This window comes from Octopus sinensis, unplaced genomic scaffold (genome assembly GCF_006345805.1).
Source record: "Octopus sinensis unplaced genomic scaffold, ASM634580v1 Contig13084, whole genome shotgun sequence".
Taxonomy (NCBI): domain Eukaryota; kingdom Metazoa; phylum Mollusca; class Cephalopoda; order Octopoda; family Octopodidae; genus Octopus; species Octopus sinensis.
The window spans coordinates 19376-36011 of record NW_021832842.1 but is presented as its reverse complement, the minus strand read 5'-3'; the positions used below and the strand labels follow the sequence as shown (position 1 = coordinate 36011).

Sequence of the window (16636 nt, the reverse complement as noted above, 5' to 3'; positions counted from 1 at the left end):
TCCTGTCAGTATTTTTCTTGTTTTCCTATCTATTTTGGACAGTTCATTTCGTGTCCACTTAAGGATATTGTAGCTGTAACTTATAACTGGGACAGCTAAAGTGTTGATACCTATTATCTTGTTTTTAGCATTGAGTTCTGTTTTTAGTATTGATCTAACTCGTCTATAATATTCTTTTTTTATTTTCTCTTTCATTTGTGTGTGTTGTGTCTTATCTAGTTCATGGATTCCTAAGTATTTGTAAGTTTGGCTTTGGTCTAATTCTTTTATTTCATTGGTTTTATCTAGTGTGATGTTGTTACTCTTAACTAGTTTTCCTCTTTTCATGGTTACTTTGGCGCATTTTTCTAATCCAAATTTCATATCTATTTCTTTGGTAAATCCATGAACTGTCTTTAATAGTGTTTCCAGCTGTTTGTCATTTGCAGCGTATAGTTTTAGGTCATCCATATATAAAAGGTGGCTGATCGTTTTGCCGTAACATTTATATCCGCATCCAGTTCTATTTAGCATATCAGATAGAGGTGACAGTGCCAAGCAGAAAAGGAGTGGGGAGAGCGTGTCTCCCTGGAATATTCCTCTTCTAATGGGGATGTCTTTGGTTTTCATGAGTCCCTCTTTTGTTTGGAGGTGTAGGACTGTTTGCCATTTATTCATAGAGTGCTCTATGAATTTTATGATTGTTGGTGCTACTTTGTTAATGGCTAGTGTTTCGAGGATCCATGTGTGGGGGATGCTATCAAACGCCTTTTGGTAGTCAATCCAGGCCATACTGAGGCCTTTCTTCTTTCTGTGGCTGTCTTCAGTTACGGCTTTATTAATCATTAGTTGATCTTTACAGCTATATGAGCCTTTGCGGCATCATTTCTGCTCTTCTGGGAACAGTTTGTTTTCGTCCAGGTGCTTGTTCAGCCTTTGCGATATCACTGCAGTAAATGCCTTGAACATAGTAGGGAGGCAGGTTATTGGTCTGTAGTTTTCTGGTTTTTCTGTTTCATTTGATTTGGGAATTAAGATGGTTTTCCCCTTCGTGAGCCATTCAGGCATTGTCTCTGGCTCTGCTAGTATGCTGTTAAAGTTTTCAGCCAGCTTTTTGTGCATTCCTGTTAGATATTTCAACCAGAAGTTGGGGATCTTCCAGTTGCTTAGTTTTTGCAGTGCCTGGGTGACCTCTTCAGTTGTGATGGGGGTCCAAAGTTGTTCAGATGCCGAGTTTGTTTTTCTGATACTCCTTTTTTTTGGTGGTTCGTTCGCCGACCATATTTCTCCCCAGAATTCTTCCAATTCTTCTGCCGTTGGTGCTGCAGTAACTTCTATTTTATTTTTGCCCAGTTCTTGGTAGAACTTTTTGGGGTCGGAGTTGAACTTTTTGTTCTGTTCAAAGAAGCGTTGGCGTTTCTCGTACCGGCGGATCCTTTGAGCTTTGGCAAGGATATCTTGCTTCAGCTTTTCTTTTATCTCCGGCAAATCTTTTTCTGTGATGTTATATTTGCGGAGCATTTTTGTTCTCTTTTTGTTGCTCAGTAGCGTTGATTGTTTGCTGATTTCATTAAGAATCGACAGGTCTTTTCTAATTTTTTTTATTTTGTTTTGGATGTTATTTATCCACAGGGTTTGTTTGGGTGGTGGTACTCCTGTTTGGGCGGGTTTGGGTGAGTATCCAGCTTCTTTTGTGGCTGCAGTGGCTGCTGCGTATATCAAGTCATTTAGTTCAGTGATATCACTTTTTTTTGTTTCAGTGGCTAGTTCAGTGACGGCTAGGTTTATACTGTTTATAATTGGTGTTGTTATTTCGTTTATTTTTATTCTTGGGAGGTATGGTCGGTGGTCCATTTTGGGCTCTGTGGTTTTCAGTTCTTTGATTATTTTTTTTTTTATTATCATAATCATTAGGCTCCCCTTCGTTGTTTACATCGTGTTTGTTGGGAATGTTGCGTTTGTCTTCGTGTTTTACAGTTTCAGTGTTTATATTATTGGGCATTGTTGTGTGGCTTCTATCTACATTTTCCTGGTGTATTTTTTCTTTTAAATGTTCTATTTCTATTTCTGATATTTTTTGGCTTTGAGAATGTATCTTCGTACGTTAGCTAATTTATTAGGGTTCATTGCTGTATCCAAGTCTATATCTCTATTATTTTCCTTCCATATTTTATATGTATGTGTTGTTGTATTTTCATTTTTTGGGTAGAGCATTGCTGTGAAGTATGCGTGTAAGATAGAAATGTATTCCCCACGTGTCCATTTACGTATTTTGGGTTTTATTTGCGGGACATGAGGTACAACGTCCGGCCCATTATTTTGACGGTCGTCATTTTCGTAAGGTACCGGTCCGTTTATTTCTGTTGTCACATTATTTCGCACGTGTAGTTTTTCGTACATTTTTTGTTGTACCGCTCGATTGTTATTCTTGGGTTGAATAGTATCGGTGGCATTTAATTTCTTCGTAGTTCCTTTGTACATGGTGTTTGAGGTCGGGGATGATCGTGATGTTCCACGCATGTTTACATGTGTTGTGTTAGAGGTGGAGATAATATCGAGTCAAAATACATCATTTCGTTTCGAAAATAGTAATAAATTTCAGTTAGTATTACTATTATTATTATTATTATTATTATTATTATTATTATTATTATTATCATTATTATTATTATTATTATTATTATTATTATTATCATTCAGTAGTTTTATTTTTATAGCGTGCTTTGACTTCACTACCGAGCGCAGCTCTGTGTGCCTTTGGTATGTGCTGTGATTTGTTGTGATGCTCTGATGGTTATTGTATGGAAAGTGTTCTGCGTAGGATGTGTGCTGTGCCTAGTAGTGCAATTTTCTCTATGGCATGTGTTTGTAAAACCTGGTGTTTTTGTTATGTATTTGTCTGAATATTTTTTATCATGCCTGATGCACCTACCATGATAGGAATTGTTTCTGCTTTTAGATTCCACATTCTGGTTACCTCTATTTCCAGGTCTTTGTATTTTGAAAGTTTCTCCATTTCTTTTAGAGACACGTTGTCACCTGCCGGTATTGATACATCAATTAGAAAGCATTTTTTTTTCTTCATGATCTCTGACAACTATATCTGGTCTGTTGGCCTTAATTTCTCCTCTGTGTATATCGTCATATCCCAGAGTATGGTTGCTTTCTCGTTTTCTTTGACCTTTTCTCGTGTGTGCCAATACCATCTTTTTTCTTCTTCTTCTTCTTCTTCTTCTTCTTCTTCTTCTTTTCTATTATTATTATTATTATTATTATTATTATTATTATTATTATTATTATTGTTGTTGTTGTTGTTATTATTATTATTATCATTATTATTATTATTGTTGTTGTTGTTGTTATTATTATTATTATCATTATTATTATTATTATTATTATTATTATTATTATTATTATTATCCTTATCATTTTTATTATTATCATTATTATTATTATTATTATTGAGTGAGAGAGCAAGCGTGTCATCAAAGTGACCCTGGGGTACAAATATACGGTGCCCAGTACACCCATCATGACTACCCGTCCAATGAGGATACTCCAAGCACATGTATCACAGCTACATGTGCGCGACATGATGGTTTCATGTCAAGTTAAACAGCGCATGACCATGCAAGTAAGGACCAGTTAGAATTTTATTCAGGTTGAGTAGCCCATCACACGCACAGAAACCTACTTATAAATATACACCCACCCACACACTCACATGTGCACGGGCATACGTGCACACAAGCTCATATGCTCACAAGCCCCAATGATTCCCTACCCAATACAGATGCACTGTCGCCATCTATTTCCTGTCCAACCACGCGGTCAAAGAAATTCTTTTCACCTACCACTGGTAATACTGTACTTCCTGCAATTTTCTGTACATCAGCCTGAGGAGACACAAAAACACAGACACATAAATAAATACATATATATATATATATACGATATTAAAGATTGGAAAGAATCGGGTACTTAAATTATAGATATCAGGTTGGGTCGAATTGATTTGTAAGCAGCCACTTAAGTCGAATAAATATCATGGGTACAGAAGTACATCCAGAAATATTCAGGTTATATATAGAGAGAATTTAAACCTCATGAGTATTCTAATAGCCTAATGGCCAAACCAAATACTCTACATTATATTGGTCGTACAGTATTTGGTATACTCCAGACGGGTCGGAATTCCAATGAGGTGCATTATGAACAAAAAATTAACAAAACGATGGATACGTTTACTTCATTACAGCTGTTTCCTGCGGATATCTTTAATGGATTAATAAGTACATTGTATCATAACAAAAAGAAACGCTTTCATTAGGTGATGCATAACATTTCAAACAATATATGAACAACATTTCACCACAGTGGGCCAGCCGAAGCTGATTCCAGCTGAGGCTAGCTTTGAATGAGAGAACATAGCAAAGCTAGAAAGACATTATATGGTTAGCTAGTGCGTAAGGCGTTCAAAAGATTTATAGCTTACAGGGCAGTTAGTGAACATGTTGGGGATAGGAAAGAGAAAAGAGGCAGGTAGGCAGTCTGGTTCATTTTCACAACCCGTAAGATAATGATTGAATTAACTACATATGTAACTCCCTGCAGTTCATTATGTTAAATTTTATTTCATGCCAGATTTATGACACTAGGATCTGAGATGGGGATTAAATTAAAATAAATGATATATATGGGAATTGAGCATTTGAGACTGCAACAAAAACATTAGCACACTGGGTAAAATTCTTTGCAGTATTTCTCCCGCTTTTACGTTCTGAATTCAAATTCCACTGAGGTCTACTTCGCATTTCATCCTTTCGGCTGAGGAAATCAGTGTCAATTGCGTACAGGGGTCGATGTAATTTTCTTAAATTTCAGGCCTTTTGCCTATACATATATATATATATATATGCAGTGCCTAGTAGTGCAATTTTCTCTATGTCATATGTGTTTGTAAGTCCTGTAGTTTTTGTTATGTATTTGTCTGAATATTTTTTTATCATGCCTAATGCACCTACTATGATAGGAATTGTTTCTGCTTTTAGATTCCACATTCTGGTTACCTCTATTTCCAGGTCTTTGTATTTTGAAAGTTTCTCTATTTCTTTTAGAGACACGTTGTCACCTGCCGGTATTGATACATCAATTAGAAAGCATTTTTTTCTTCATGATCTCTGACAACTATATCTGGTCTGTTGGCCTTAATTTCTCCTCTGTGTGTATCGGAATATCCCAGAGTATGGTCTTTCTCGTTTTCTGTGACCTTTTCTGATGTGTGCCAATACCATCTTTTTTCTTTTCTTCTTCTTCTTCTTCTTCTTCTTCTTCTTCTTCTTCTTCTTCTTCTTATTATTATTATTATTATTATTATTATTATTATCATTATTATTGTGGTGTTGTTGAGAGGATGACAGAAGGGGAGGGCGGAAGTAGGGCTTCTGGGCGCATGCGCGGCAGGAAGCGGAAGCGGCAGGGAGGACGCACGTGTGGGATCGATGAGTTGCTGTAGAGACGACGAAGGCACGAGACGTATCGAGTTGGCTGAGAGGGATCCGAACTAATCTTCGTCGAGGTTAGGCCCGATTGTATTTCCATTCTCCCTTATTTCTGTTGTCCTCTTTCATCGTTCACACCACAAGCTATTTCGGCATATAAACACTCGGTTTTATAAATAAAAATGATGCAGAGTGCTCGGGTTTCGCACGAACTTATTTATTACACCGTTTTGCGGCGACACAGATGTGGTCACTTGTTGAAGAGAGTGAAGTTGGTGGCGAAGCTCCATGGTATAGGTGACCTGGCGAGCTTCATGCTGCTGTACTTGGATGGCCCGGCGTTGGCGTTATATTTAGAGATGGAGGAGACGGACCAACTTAGCGCGGTGAAAGTAGAAATCCGACTGATGGAGGCCTTAGCGGAGGGAATGTTCGAGGCATGCGCTCGCCTGGGTAGAATGAGATGGACTGGGCAACAGGTGGACGTGTTTACCAATGAGCTTAGAAGACTGGCTAAATTGGCGGGTTACGAGGGAGAGTCGCTGGAACGGACGGTTAGGTTGGCGTTCGTGACCGGTTTTCCCGACATCATGTCGGTCGAGCTACAGAAGCTCCAGAACGTGCATTCGATGCCGATGGCTGACATCATATCTCGGGCACGTGTACTAGTTTCGTGCAGCATGATGACGTCGGTAGCAGCGACTGCAACGTCGAAAAGTGGCCCAGCTAGGAGCAGCGGAGAGGGGCTGAAGAAAGAACGTGTGCGACCGTTCAAAGGACAGTGTTTCCGGTGCCAAGGTCCACACATGGTGCGTGACTGCGTGTCGCCCAAGCCTGAGCTGATTTGCTACCGGTGTCGAGAGCCGGGGCAGGTAGCCAGCGAGTGTCTGCGGGGAAACGGACTGCGGGAGACTACTGCGCTGGTAGTTGTCCCTTTAGATCAGTAGCGGCGCGTTTATCATCGCTACCTGTGGTCGACATTCTAGTGAAGGGGAAGATGTCACGAGCCCTGGTGGACACGGGCTGTACAACGACCCTGATGACTACAGAAGTGGGAGACATGGAGTGGAGGAAGCAGTGTTAGGGCTGTCGACGGAAGAGAAGTACACTGCGAAGGGGTTACGGATGCGCAGATTCTAGTGCAGGGACTACAGCTGACGTTGCGAGAGATTGTGGTTGGTCACTTGGTGGACGAGATTGACGTGGTGATGGGGATGGATGCAATCACCCGCTTGGGGGGTGTCACCGTTAACGAGGCTGGTGTAACCTTTGGGTTAGCGGGGAAACCGTGTAGGGCGAGACCGTGCACCGGCGACAACCGTGAGGAAAAGGATGTGGCACACACCATTGAAGACCAGGATTTTCGGGCTGTCTTTGATGGCAAGAGGTGGACAGTGGAGTGGCACTGGAAGGGAGAGCCCCCGATGTTAAAGAATAAAGTGGGCTGCTATCAGCATACTCTAAAAGGAGATGCCAGAAGTGAGTTCGAGGGGGAGGTGGAGCGGTGGATTAAGGAGGGCATATTGATCCCTTGGGAAAAAGAAGACAGCAGAGTCCTGCCACTCATGGCGGTGATACAGCCCACAAAGCATAAGGTCAGGCCAGTGCTTGACTTCCGAGAGCTGAATGACCACGTGTCGTGTCATACAGGCGGCGAGGCCACGGATGTCTGCGGAGACACCTTGCGAGAGTGGAGGCAGACGACGGGGGCCTCCATGATTGTTGATTTGAAGTCGGCATACCTACAGGTGCATGTGGCTGAGAAATTATGGAAGTACCAGCTCGTCAGGTATAGGGGCCGGACGTACTGTCTGACCAGGTTGGGATTCGGGCTGAATTCAGCGCCAAAGATTATGGCAACAATTCTCAAGGCCATCCTGGGGAAGATGGACAGAGTAAAAAGGGCCACCAATTCATACATCGATGACATTCTGGTGGATGAAACCGTGATACCAGCAACGGAGGTCATAGGCCATCTGAAGAGTTTTGGACTGATCGCCAAGCCGCCAGAGGCAATGGAGGGAGGTGCTGCACTGGGCCTCAAGCTATGGAAAGACAAGGCCGGCGCGTTGTGGTTCCGGCGAGGGAATGACGTCCCTGAACTGGGCGCCAGCATGAGTAGACGGGAACTGTTCTCTGTGTGTGGGAAGCTGGTGGGACACTACCCGATTGCAGGTTGGCTCCGGACAGCATGTAGCTTCACCAAGAGACGAGCCGAAGGAGTGAAGTGGAATGACAGAGTGGGGGAGAGGACAATCGACATGATGCAGGAAGTCTTGGTCAGAGTAGGAGCAGAGGACCCAGTGATGGGCAGCTGGTATGTTCCCAAATCAAAGAGCGGGATCGTATGTTGTGACGCCAGTAGCATCGCAATAGGGGTTGTCTTAGAAGTGGGAGGTGTCACGGTGGAAGATGCAGCCTGGCTCAGGAAGACGGATGACTGCAATCATATCAACGTGGCGGAGTTGGATGCCGTGTTGAAGGGGGTGAACCTAGCCTTGAAGTGGGGGTTGCACACCATAGAAATCAGGACTGATTCGGCCACAGTACTTGGTTGGGCGACAGCAGTCATCACCGATGAGCGGAGGGTGCGGACCAAAGGGGCTGCAGAGATGCTGGTAAAGCGTCGATTAGGAATACTGCGTGAACTAACTACTGAGTTCAATCTGAAGCTGAGCGTGATCTTTGTGCTTTCCGAGAAGAACAGGGCAGACGTCCTGACCAGGGTAAAGCGAGCCTGGTTGCAGGTGCCAGAGGATGCGAAGCAGGCTGTAGCTGCAGTATGCCGTCTGAGCGACTCGGAATTGCGGAGACTGCACACCATGCATCACATGGGTGTGGACAGGACATTGTTCCTAGCCAGAAAAGTTGACTCCGACGTAACAAGACAGAGCGTGCAAAGAGTGGTTAGCAGTTCTGACAGGTGCCAGTCCATCGACCCTGCTCCGGTTGTGCATGAGGCGGGATGTATTCCAGTGGATCAGGACTGGAAACGACTGGCGGTGGACATAACACACTACCGGCAGGGGACATACCTCTCAATGGTTGACTGCGGACCGGGGCGGTTGGCCATATGGAGGGAGATGAAGTCGGGGACCGCAGAAGAAATTGTGAAAGTGTTGAATGAGATATTCCTGGAACGAGGCCCCGTAGATGAACTGCTTCTGGACAACGGCACTGCATTTCGCTCGGATGTGCTGAGAGAAATGCTTGATGAGTGGAAGGTCAACCGCTTCTTCAGGGCGGCATACCGGCCAAGTGGAAATGGGGTGGTGGAAAGGCATCGTCGTACCATCAAGGCCATGTCAGAGAGGGGTCACATTCCACCAGTTGAGGCCGTATTTTGGTACAATATGTCGCCCAGATGAGGACAGGCTGAGGAGTCGGTGCCACACAGGGCAATATTCAGGTACGAGTGGAGGCATCCGTGTACTACATCAATGCGACCCGGGGCAGAGGAAGAGCACGCTTTCGTGCAGGTCGGGGAGGAAGTCTGGGTAAAACCCCCAAACGCGCGGTGTACATCGCAATGGGGAAAGGGGACAATAACCTCTGTAAATTCAAAAACATAACACCTCGGTCGATGGTATGCCACGCCACGTTTTGGATATACGGAGGATTGTCCATGCCCCAGAGGATGGGACCAGCAGCAGTGGGCAAGACGAAAACAACAAACAGGATGACGAGGCCATCAGCAACACACAGGAACAAGTCCTAGGGTCGCACAGCGACCACAGAGGGTACGGCACCCTCCTCCCTGGTTGGCTGATTATGAAACCAGTTTCAGGTGCGGGAGCGAGTGAGAAAGCCGGTTCAGTGATCTGTAGATCAGGGGGGCGTGTGGTGTTCGTGAGAGGATGACAGATAGGGGAGGGCGGAAGTAAGGCTTGCAGAGCGCATGCGCGGCAGGAAGCGGAAGCAGCAGGGAGGACGCACGTGTGGGATCGACGAGTTGCTGTAGAGACAACGAAGGTACGAGACGTATCGAGTTGGCTGAGAGGGATCCGAAATAATCTTCGACGAGGTAAGGCCCGATTGTATTTCCATTCTCCCTTTTTTCTGTTGTCCTCTTTCATCGTTCACAACACATTATTATTATCATTATTATTATTATTATTATTTTTATTATTGAGTGAGAGAGCAGAGTGTGTCATCAAAGTGAGACTGGGGTACAAATATACGGCCCAGTACACCCATCATGACTACCCGTCCAATGAGGATACTCCAAGCACATGTATCACAGCTACATGTGTGCGACATGATGATTTCATGTCAAGTTAAACAGCGCATGACCATGCAAGTGAAGCCCAGTTAGAATTTTATTCAGGTTGAGTAGCCATCACAAGCACAAAAACCTACTTATAAATATACACCCACCCACACACTCACATGTGCACGGGCATACGTGCACACAAGCTCATATGCTCACAAGCCCCAATGATTCCCTACCCAATACAGATGCACTGTCGCCATCTATTTCCTGTCCAACCACGCGGTCAAAGAAATTCTTTTCACCTACCACTGGTAATACTGTACTTCCTGCAATTTTCTGTACATCAGCCTGAGGAGACACAAAAACACAGACACATAAATAAATACATATATATATATATATACGATATTAAAGATTGGAAAGAATCGGGTACTTAAATTATAGATATCAGGTTGGGTCGAATTGATTTGTAAGCAGCCACTTAAGTCGAATAAATATCATGGGTACAGAAGTACATCCAGAAATATTCAGGTTATATATAGAGAGAATTTAAACCTCATGAGTATTCTAATAGCCTAATGGCCAAACCAAATACTCTACATTATATTGGTCGTACAGTATTTGGTATACTCCAGACGGGTCGGAATTCCAATGAGGTGCATTATGAACAAAAAATTAACAAAACGATGGATACGCGCCACTTCATTACAGCTGTTTCCTGCGGATATCTTTAATGGATTAATAAGTACATTGTATCATAACAAAAAGAAACGCTTTCATTAGGTGATGCATAACATTTCAAACAATATATGAACAACATTTCACCACAGTGGGCCAGCCGAAGCTGATTCCAGCTGAGGCTAGCTTTGAATGAGAGAACATAGCAAAGCTAGAAAGACATTATATGGTTAGCTAGTGCGTAAGGCGTTCAAAAGATTTATAGCTTACAGGGCAGTTAGTGAACATGTTGGGGATAGGAAAGAGAAAAGAGGCAGGTAGGCAGTCTGGTTCATTTTCACAACCCGTAAGATAATGATTGAATTAACTACATATGTAACTCCCTGCAGTTCATTATGTTAAATTTTATTTCATGCCAGATTTATGACACTAGGATCTGAGATGGGGATTAAATTAAAATAAATGATATATATGGGAATTGAGCATTTGAGACTGCAACAAAAACATTAGCACACTGGGTAAAATTCTTTGCAGTATTTCTCCCGCTTTTACGTTCTGAATTGAAATTCCACTGAGGTCTACTTCGCATTTCATCCTTTCGGCTGAGGAAATCAGTGTCAATTGCGTACAGGGGTCGATGTAATTTTCTTAAATTTCAGGCCTTTTGCCTATACATATATATATATATATGCAGTGCCTAGTAGTGCAATTTTCTCTATGTCATATGTGTTTGTAAGTCCTGTAGTTTTTGTTATGTATTTGTCTGAATTTTTTTTTATCATGCCTAATGCACCTACTATGATAGGAATTGTTTCTGCTTTTAGATTCCACATTCTGGTTACCTCTATTTCCAGGTCTTTGTATTTTGAAAGTTTCTCTATTTCTTTTAGAGACACGTTGTCACCTGCCGGTATTGATACATCAATTAGAAAGCATTTTTTTCTTCATGATCTCTGACAACTATATCTGGTCTGTTGGCCTTAATTTCTCCTCTGTGTGTATCGGAATATCCCAGAGTATGGTCTTTCTCGTTTTCTGTGACCTTTTCTGATGTGTGCCAATACCATCTTTTTCTCTTTCTTCTTCTTCTTCTTCTTCTTCTTCTTCTTCTTCTTCTTATTATTATTATTATTATTATATTATTATTATCATTATTATTGTGGTGTTGTTGAGAGGATGACAGAAGGGGAGGGCGGAAGTAGGGCTTCTGGGCGCATGCGCGGCAGGAAGCGGAAGCGGCAGGGAGGACGCACGTGTGGGATCGATGAGTTGCTGTAGAGACGACGAAGGCACGAGACGTATCGAGTTGGCTGAGAGGGATCCGAACTAATCTTCGTCGAGGTAGGCCCGATTGTATTTCCATTCTCCCTTATTTCTGTTGTCCTCTTTCATCGTTCACACCACAAGCTATTTCGGCATATAAACACTCGGTTTTATAAATAAAAAAATGATGCAGAGTGCTCGGGTTTCGCACGAACTTATTACACCGTTTTGCGGCGACACAGATGTGGTCACTTGGTTGAAGAGAGTGAAGTTGGTGGCGAAGCTCCATGGTATAGGTGACCTGGCGAGCTTCATGCTGCTGTACTTGGATGGCCCGGCGTTGGCGTTATATTTAGAGATGGAGGAGACGGACCAACTTAGCGCGGTGAAAGTAGAAATCCGACTGATGGAGGCCTTAGCGGAGGGAATGTTCGAGGCATGCGCTCGCCTGGGTAGAATGAGATGGACTGGGCAACAGGTGGACGTGTTTACCAATGAGCTTAGAAGACTGGCTAAATTGGCGGGTTACGAGGGAGAGTCGCTGGAACGGACGGTTAGGTTGGCGTTCGTGACCGGTTTTCCCGACATCATGTCGGTCGAGCTACAGAAGCTCCAGAACGTGCATTCGATGCCGATGGCTGACATCATATCTCGGGCACGTGTACTAGTTTCGTGCAGCATGATGACGTCGGTAGCAGCGACTGCAACGTCGAAAAGTGGCCCAGCTAGGAGCAGCGGAGAGGGGCTGAAGAAAGAACGTGTGCGACCGTTCAAAGGACAGTGTTTCCGGTGCCAAGGTCCACACATGGTGCGTGACTGCGTGTCGCCCAAGCCTGAGCTGATTTGCTACCGGTGTCGAGAGCCGGGGCAGGTAGCCAGCGAGTGTCTGCGGGGAAACGGACTGCGGGAGACTACTGCGCTGGTAGTTGTCCCTTTAGATCAGTAGTGGCGCGTTTATCATCGCTACCTGTGGTCGACATTCTAGTGAAGGGGAAGATGTCACGAGCCCTGGTGGACACGGGCTGTACAACGACCCTGATGACTACAGAAGTGGAAGAGACATGGAGTGGAGGAAGCAGTGTTAGGGCTGTCGACGGAAGAGAAGTACACTGCGAAGGGGTTACGGATGCGCAGATTCTAGTGCAGGGACTACAGCTGACGTTGCGAGAGATTGTGGTTGGTCACTTGGTGGACGAGATTGACGTGGTGATGGGGATGGATGCAATCACCCGCTTGGGGGGTGTCACCGTTAACGAGGCTGGTGTAACCTTTGGGTTAGCGGGGAAACCGTGTAGGGCGAGACCGTGCACCGGCGACAACCGTGAGGAAAAGGATGTGGCACACACCATTGAAGACCAGGATTTTCGGGCTGTCTTTGATGGCAAGAGGTGGACAGTGGAGTGGCACTGGAAGGGAGAGCCCCCGATGTTAAAGAATAAAGTGGGCTGCTATCAGCATACTCTAAAAGGAGATGCCAGAAGTGAGTTCGAGGGGGAGGTGGAGCGGTGGATTAAGGAGGGCATATTGATCCCTTGGGAAAAAGAAGACAGCAGAGTCCTGCCACTCATGGCGGTGATACAGCCCACAAAGCATAAGGTCAGGCCAGTGCTTGACTTCCGAGAGCTGAATGACCACGTGTCGTGTCATACAGGCGGCGAGGCCACGGATGTCTGCGGAGACACCTTGCGAGAGTGGAGGCAGACGACGGGGGCCTCCATGATTGTTGATTTGAAGTCGGCATACCTACAGGTGCATGTGGCTGAGAAATTATGGAAGTACCAGCTCGTCAGGTATAGGGGCCGGACGTACTGTCTGACCAGGTTGGGATTCGGGCTGAATTCAGCGCCAAAGATTATGGCAACAATTCTCAAGGCCATCCTGGGGAAGATGGACAGAGTAAAAAGGGCCACCAATTCATACATCGATGACATTCTGGTGGATGAAACCGTGATACCAGCAACGGAGGTCATAGGCCATCTGAAGAGTTTTGGACTGATCGCCAAGCCGCCAGAGGCAATGGAGGGAGGTGCTGCACTGGGCCTCAAGCTATGGAAAGACAAGGCCGGCGCGTTGTGGTTCCGGCGAGGGAATGACGTCCCTGAACTGGGCGCCAGCATGAGTAGACGGGAACTGTTCTCTGTGTGTGGGAAGCTGGTGGGACACTACCCGATTGCAGGTTGGCTCCGGACAGCATGTAGCTTCACCAAGAGACGAGCCGAAGGAGTGAAGTGGAATGACAGAGTGGGGGAGAGGACAATCGACATGATGCAGGAAGTCTTGGTCAGAGTAGGAGCAGAGGACCCAGTGAGGGGCAGCTGGTATGTTCCCAAATCAAAGAGCGGGATCGTATGTTGTGATGCCAGTAGCATCGCAATAGGGGTTGTCTTAGAAGTGGGAGGTGTCACGGTGGAAGATGCAGCCTGGCTCAGGAAGACGGATGACTGCAATCATATCAACGTGGCGGAGTTGGATGCCGTGTTGAAGGGGGTGAACCTAGCCTTGAAGTGGGGGTTGCACACCATAGAAATCAGGACTGATTCGGCCACAGTACTTGGTTGGGCGACAGCAGTCATCACCGATGAGCGGAGGGTGCGGACCAAAGGGGCTGCAGAGATGCTGGTAAAGCGTCGATTAGGAATACTGCGTGAACTAACTACTGAGTTCAATCTGAAGCTGAGCGTGATCTTTGTGCCTTCCGAGAAGAACAGGGCAGACGTCCTGACCAGGGTAAAGCGAGCCTGGTTGCAGGTGCCAGAGGATGCGAAGCAGGCTGTAGCTGCAGTATGCCGTCTGAGCGACTCGGAATTGCGGAGACTGCACACCATGCATCACATGGGTGTGGACAGGACATTGTTCCTAGCCAGAAAAGTTGACTCCGACGTAACAAGACAGAGCGTGCAAAGAGTGGTTAGCAGTTCTGACAGGTGCCAGTCCATCGACCCTGCTCCGGTTGTGCATGAGGCGGGAAGTATTCCAGTGGATCAGGACTGGAAACGACTGGCGGTGGACATAACACACTACCGGCAGGGGACATACCTCTCAATGGTTGACTGCGGACCGGGGCGGTTGGCCATATGGAGGGAGATGAAGTCGGGGACCGCAGAAGAAATTGTGAAAGTGTTGAATGAGATATTCCTGGAACGAGGCCCCGTAGATGAACTGCTTCTGGACAACGGCACTGCATTTCGCTCGGATGTGCTGAGAGAAATGCTTGATGAGTGGAAGGTCAACCGCTTCTTCAGGGCGGCATACCGGCCAAGTGGAAATGGGGTGGTGGAAAGGCATCGTCGTACCATCAAGGCCATGTCAGAGAGGGGTCACATTCCACCAGTTGAGGCCGTATTTTGGTACAATATGTCGCCCAGATGAGGACAGGCTGAGGAGTCGGTGCCACACAGGGCAATATTCAGGTACGAGTGGAGGCATCCGTGTACTACATCAATGCGACCCGGGGCAGAGGAAGAGCACGCTTTCGTGCAGGTCGGGGAGGAAGTCTGGGTAAAACCCCCAAACGCGCGGTGTACATCGCAATGGGGAAAGGGGACAATAACCTCTGTAAATTCAAAAACATAACACCTCGGTCGATGGTATGCCACGCCACGTTTTGGATATACGGAGGATTGTCCATGCCCCAGAGGATGGGACCAGCAGCAGTGGGCAAGACGAAAACAACAAACAGGATGACGAGGCCATCAGCAACACACCAGGAACAAGTCCTAGGGTCGCACAGCGACCACAGAGGGTACGGCACCCTCCTCCCTGGTTGGCTGATTATGAAACCAGTTTCAGGTGCGGGAGCGAGTGAGAAAGCCGGTTCAGTGATCTGTAGATCAGGGGGGCGTGTGGTGTTCGTGAGAGGATGACAGATAGGGGAGGGCGGAAGTAAGGCTTGCAGAGCGCATGCGCGGCAGGAAGCGGAAGCAGCAGGGAGGACGCACGTGTGGGATCGACGAGTTGCTGTAGAGACAACGAAGGTACGAGACGTATCGAGTTGGCTGAGAGGGATCCGAAATAATCTTCGACGAGGTAAGGCCCGATTGTATTTCCATTCTCCCTTTTTTCTGTTGTCCTCTTTCATCGTTCACAACACAATTATTATTATCATTATTATTATTATTATTATTATTATGAGTGAGAGAGCAGAGCAGAGTGTGTCATCAAAATGACACTGGGGTACAAATATACGGACCCAGTACACCCATCATGACTACCCGTCCAATGAGGATACTCCAAGCACATGTATCACAGCTACATGTGCGCGACATGATGATCTCATGTCAAGTTAAACAGCGCATGACCATGCAAGTGAAGCCCAGTTAGAATTTTATTCAGGTTGAGTAGCCATCACACGCACAGAAACCTACTTATAAATATACACCCAGCCACACACTCACAAATACACGCGCACACGTGCACACAAGCTCATATGCTCACAAGCCACAATGATTCCCTACCCTACACAGATGCACTGTCACCATCTATTTCCTGTCCAACCACGCGGTCAAAGAAAGTATTTTCACCTACCAGTGGCCATTGTTCACTTCCTGCAATTTTCTGTAGGAGACACAAAAACACAGACACATAAATATATACATATATATATATATACGATATTAAAGATTGAAAAGAATCTGGAACTTAAATTATAGTTATCAGGTAGGGTCGAATTAATTTGGAAACAGCCCCTTAAGTCGAATAAATATCATAGGTACAGAAGTACATCCAGAAATATTCAGGTTATATATATAGAGAATTTAAACCTCATGAGTATTTTAATTGCCTAATGGCCAAACCAAAAACTCTACATTATATTGGTCGTACAGTATTTGGTATACTCCAGACGGGTCGGAATACCAATGAGGTGCATTATGAACAAAAAATTAACAAAACGATGGATACGCGTCACTTCATTACAGCTATTTCCTGCGGATATCTTTAATGGATTAATAAGTACATTGTATCATAACAAAAAGAAACGCTTTCATTAGGTGATGCATAACAT

General features: G+C 45.3%; 1 protein-coding gene across 2 annotated transcripts in view; it reads right to left on the bottom strand.

The window, feature by feature from the left end:
• Nucleotides 1–16127, bottom strand: part of LOC115229569 — a 30163-nt gene extending 14036 nt beyond the window's left edge. Inside the window, exons 1-3 of one of the 2 annotated variants that reach the window (XM_036499249.1) lie at nucleotides 16089–16127; nucleotides 10000–10041; nucleotides 3834–3875 (exon numbers count right to left, since the gene is read on the bottom strand). In XM_036499249.1, the coding sequence (XP_036355142.1) occupies nucleotides 3834–3875; nucleotides 10000–10041; nucleotides 16089–16112 (108 nt within the window). In that variant the 5' untranslated portion in view covers nucleotides 16113–16127. The remainder of the gene's footprint in view (nucleotides 1–3833; nucleotides 3876–9999; nucleotides 10042–16088) is intronic. The other variant, XM_036499250.1, reaches the window with a different exon arrangement.
• Between the last annotated feature and the right edge of the window lie 509 nt (nucleotides 16128–16636).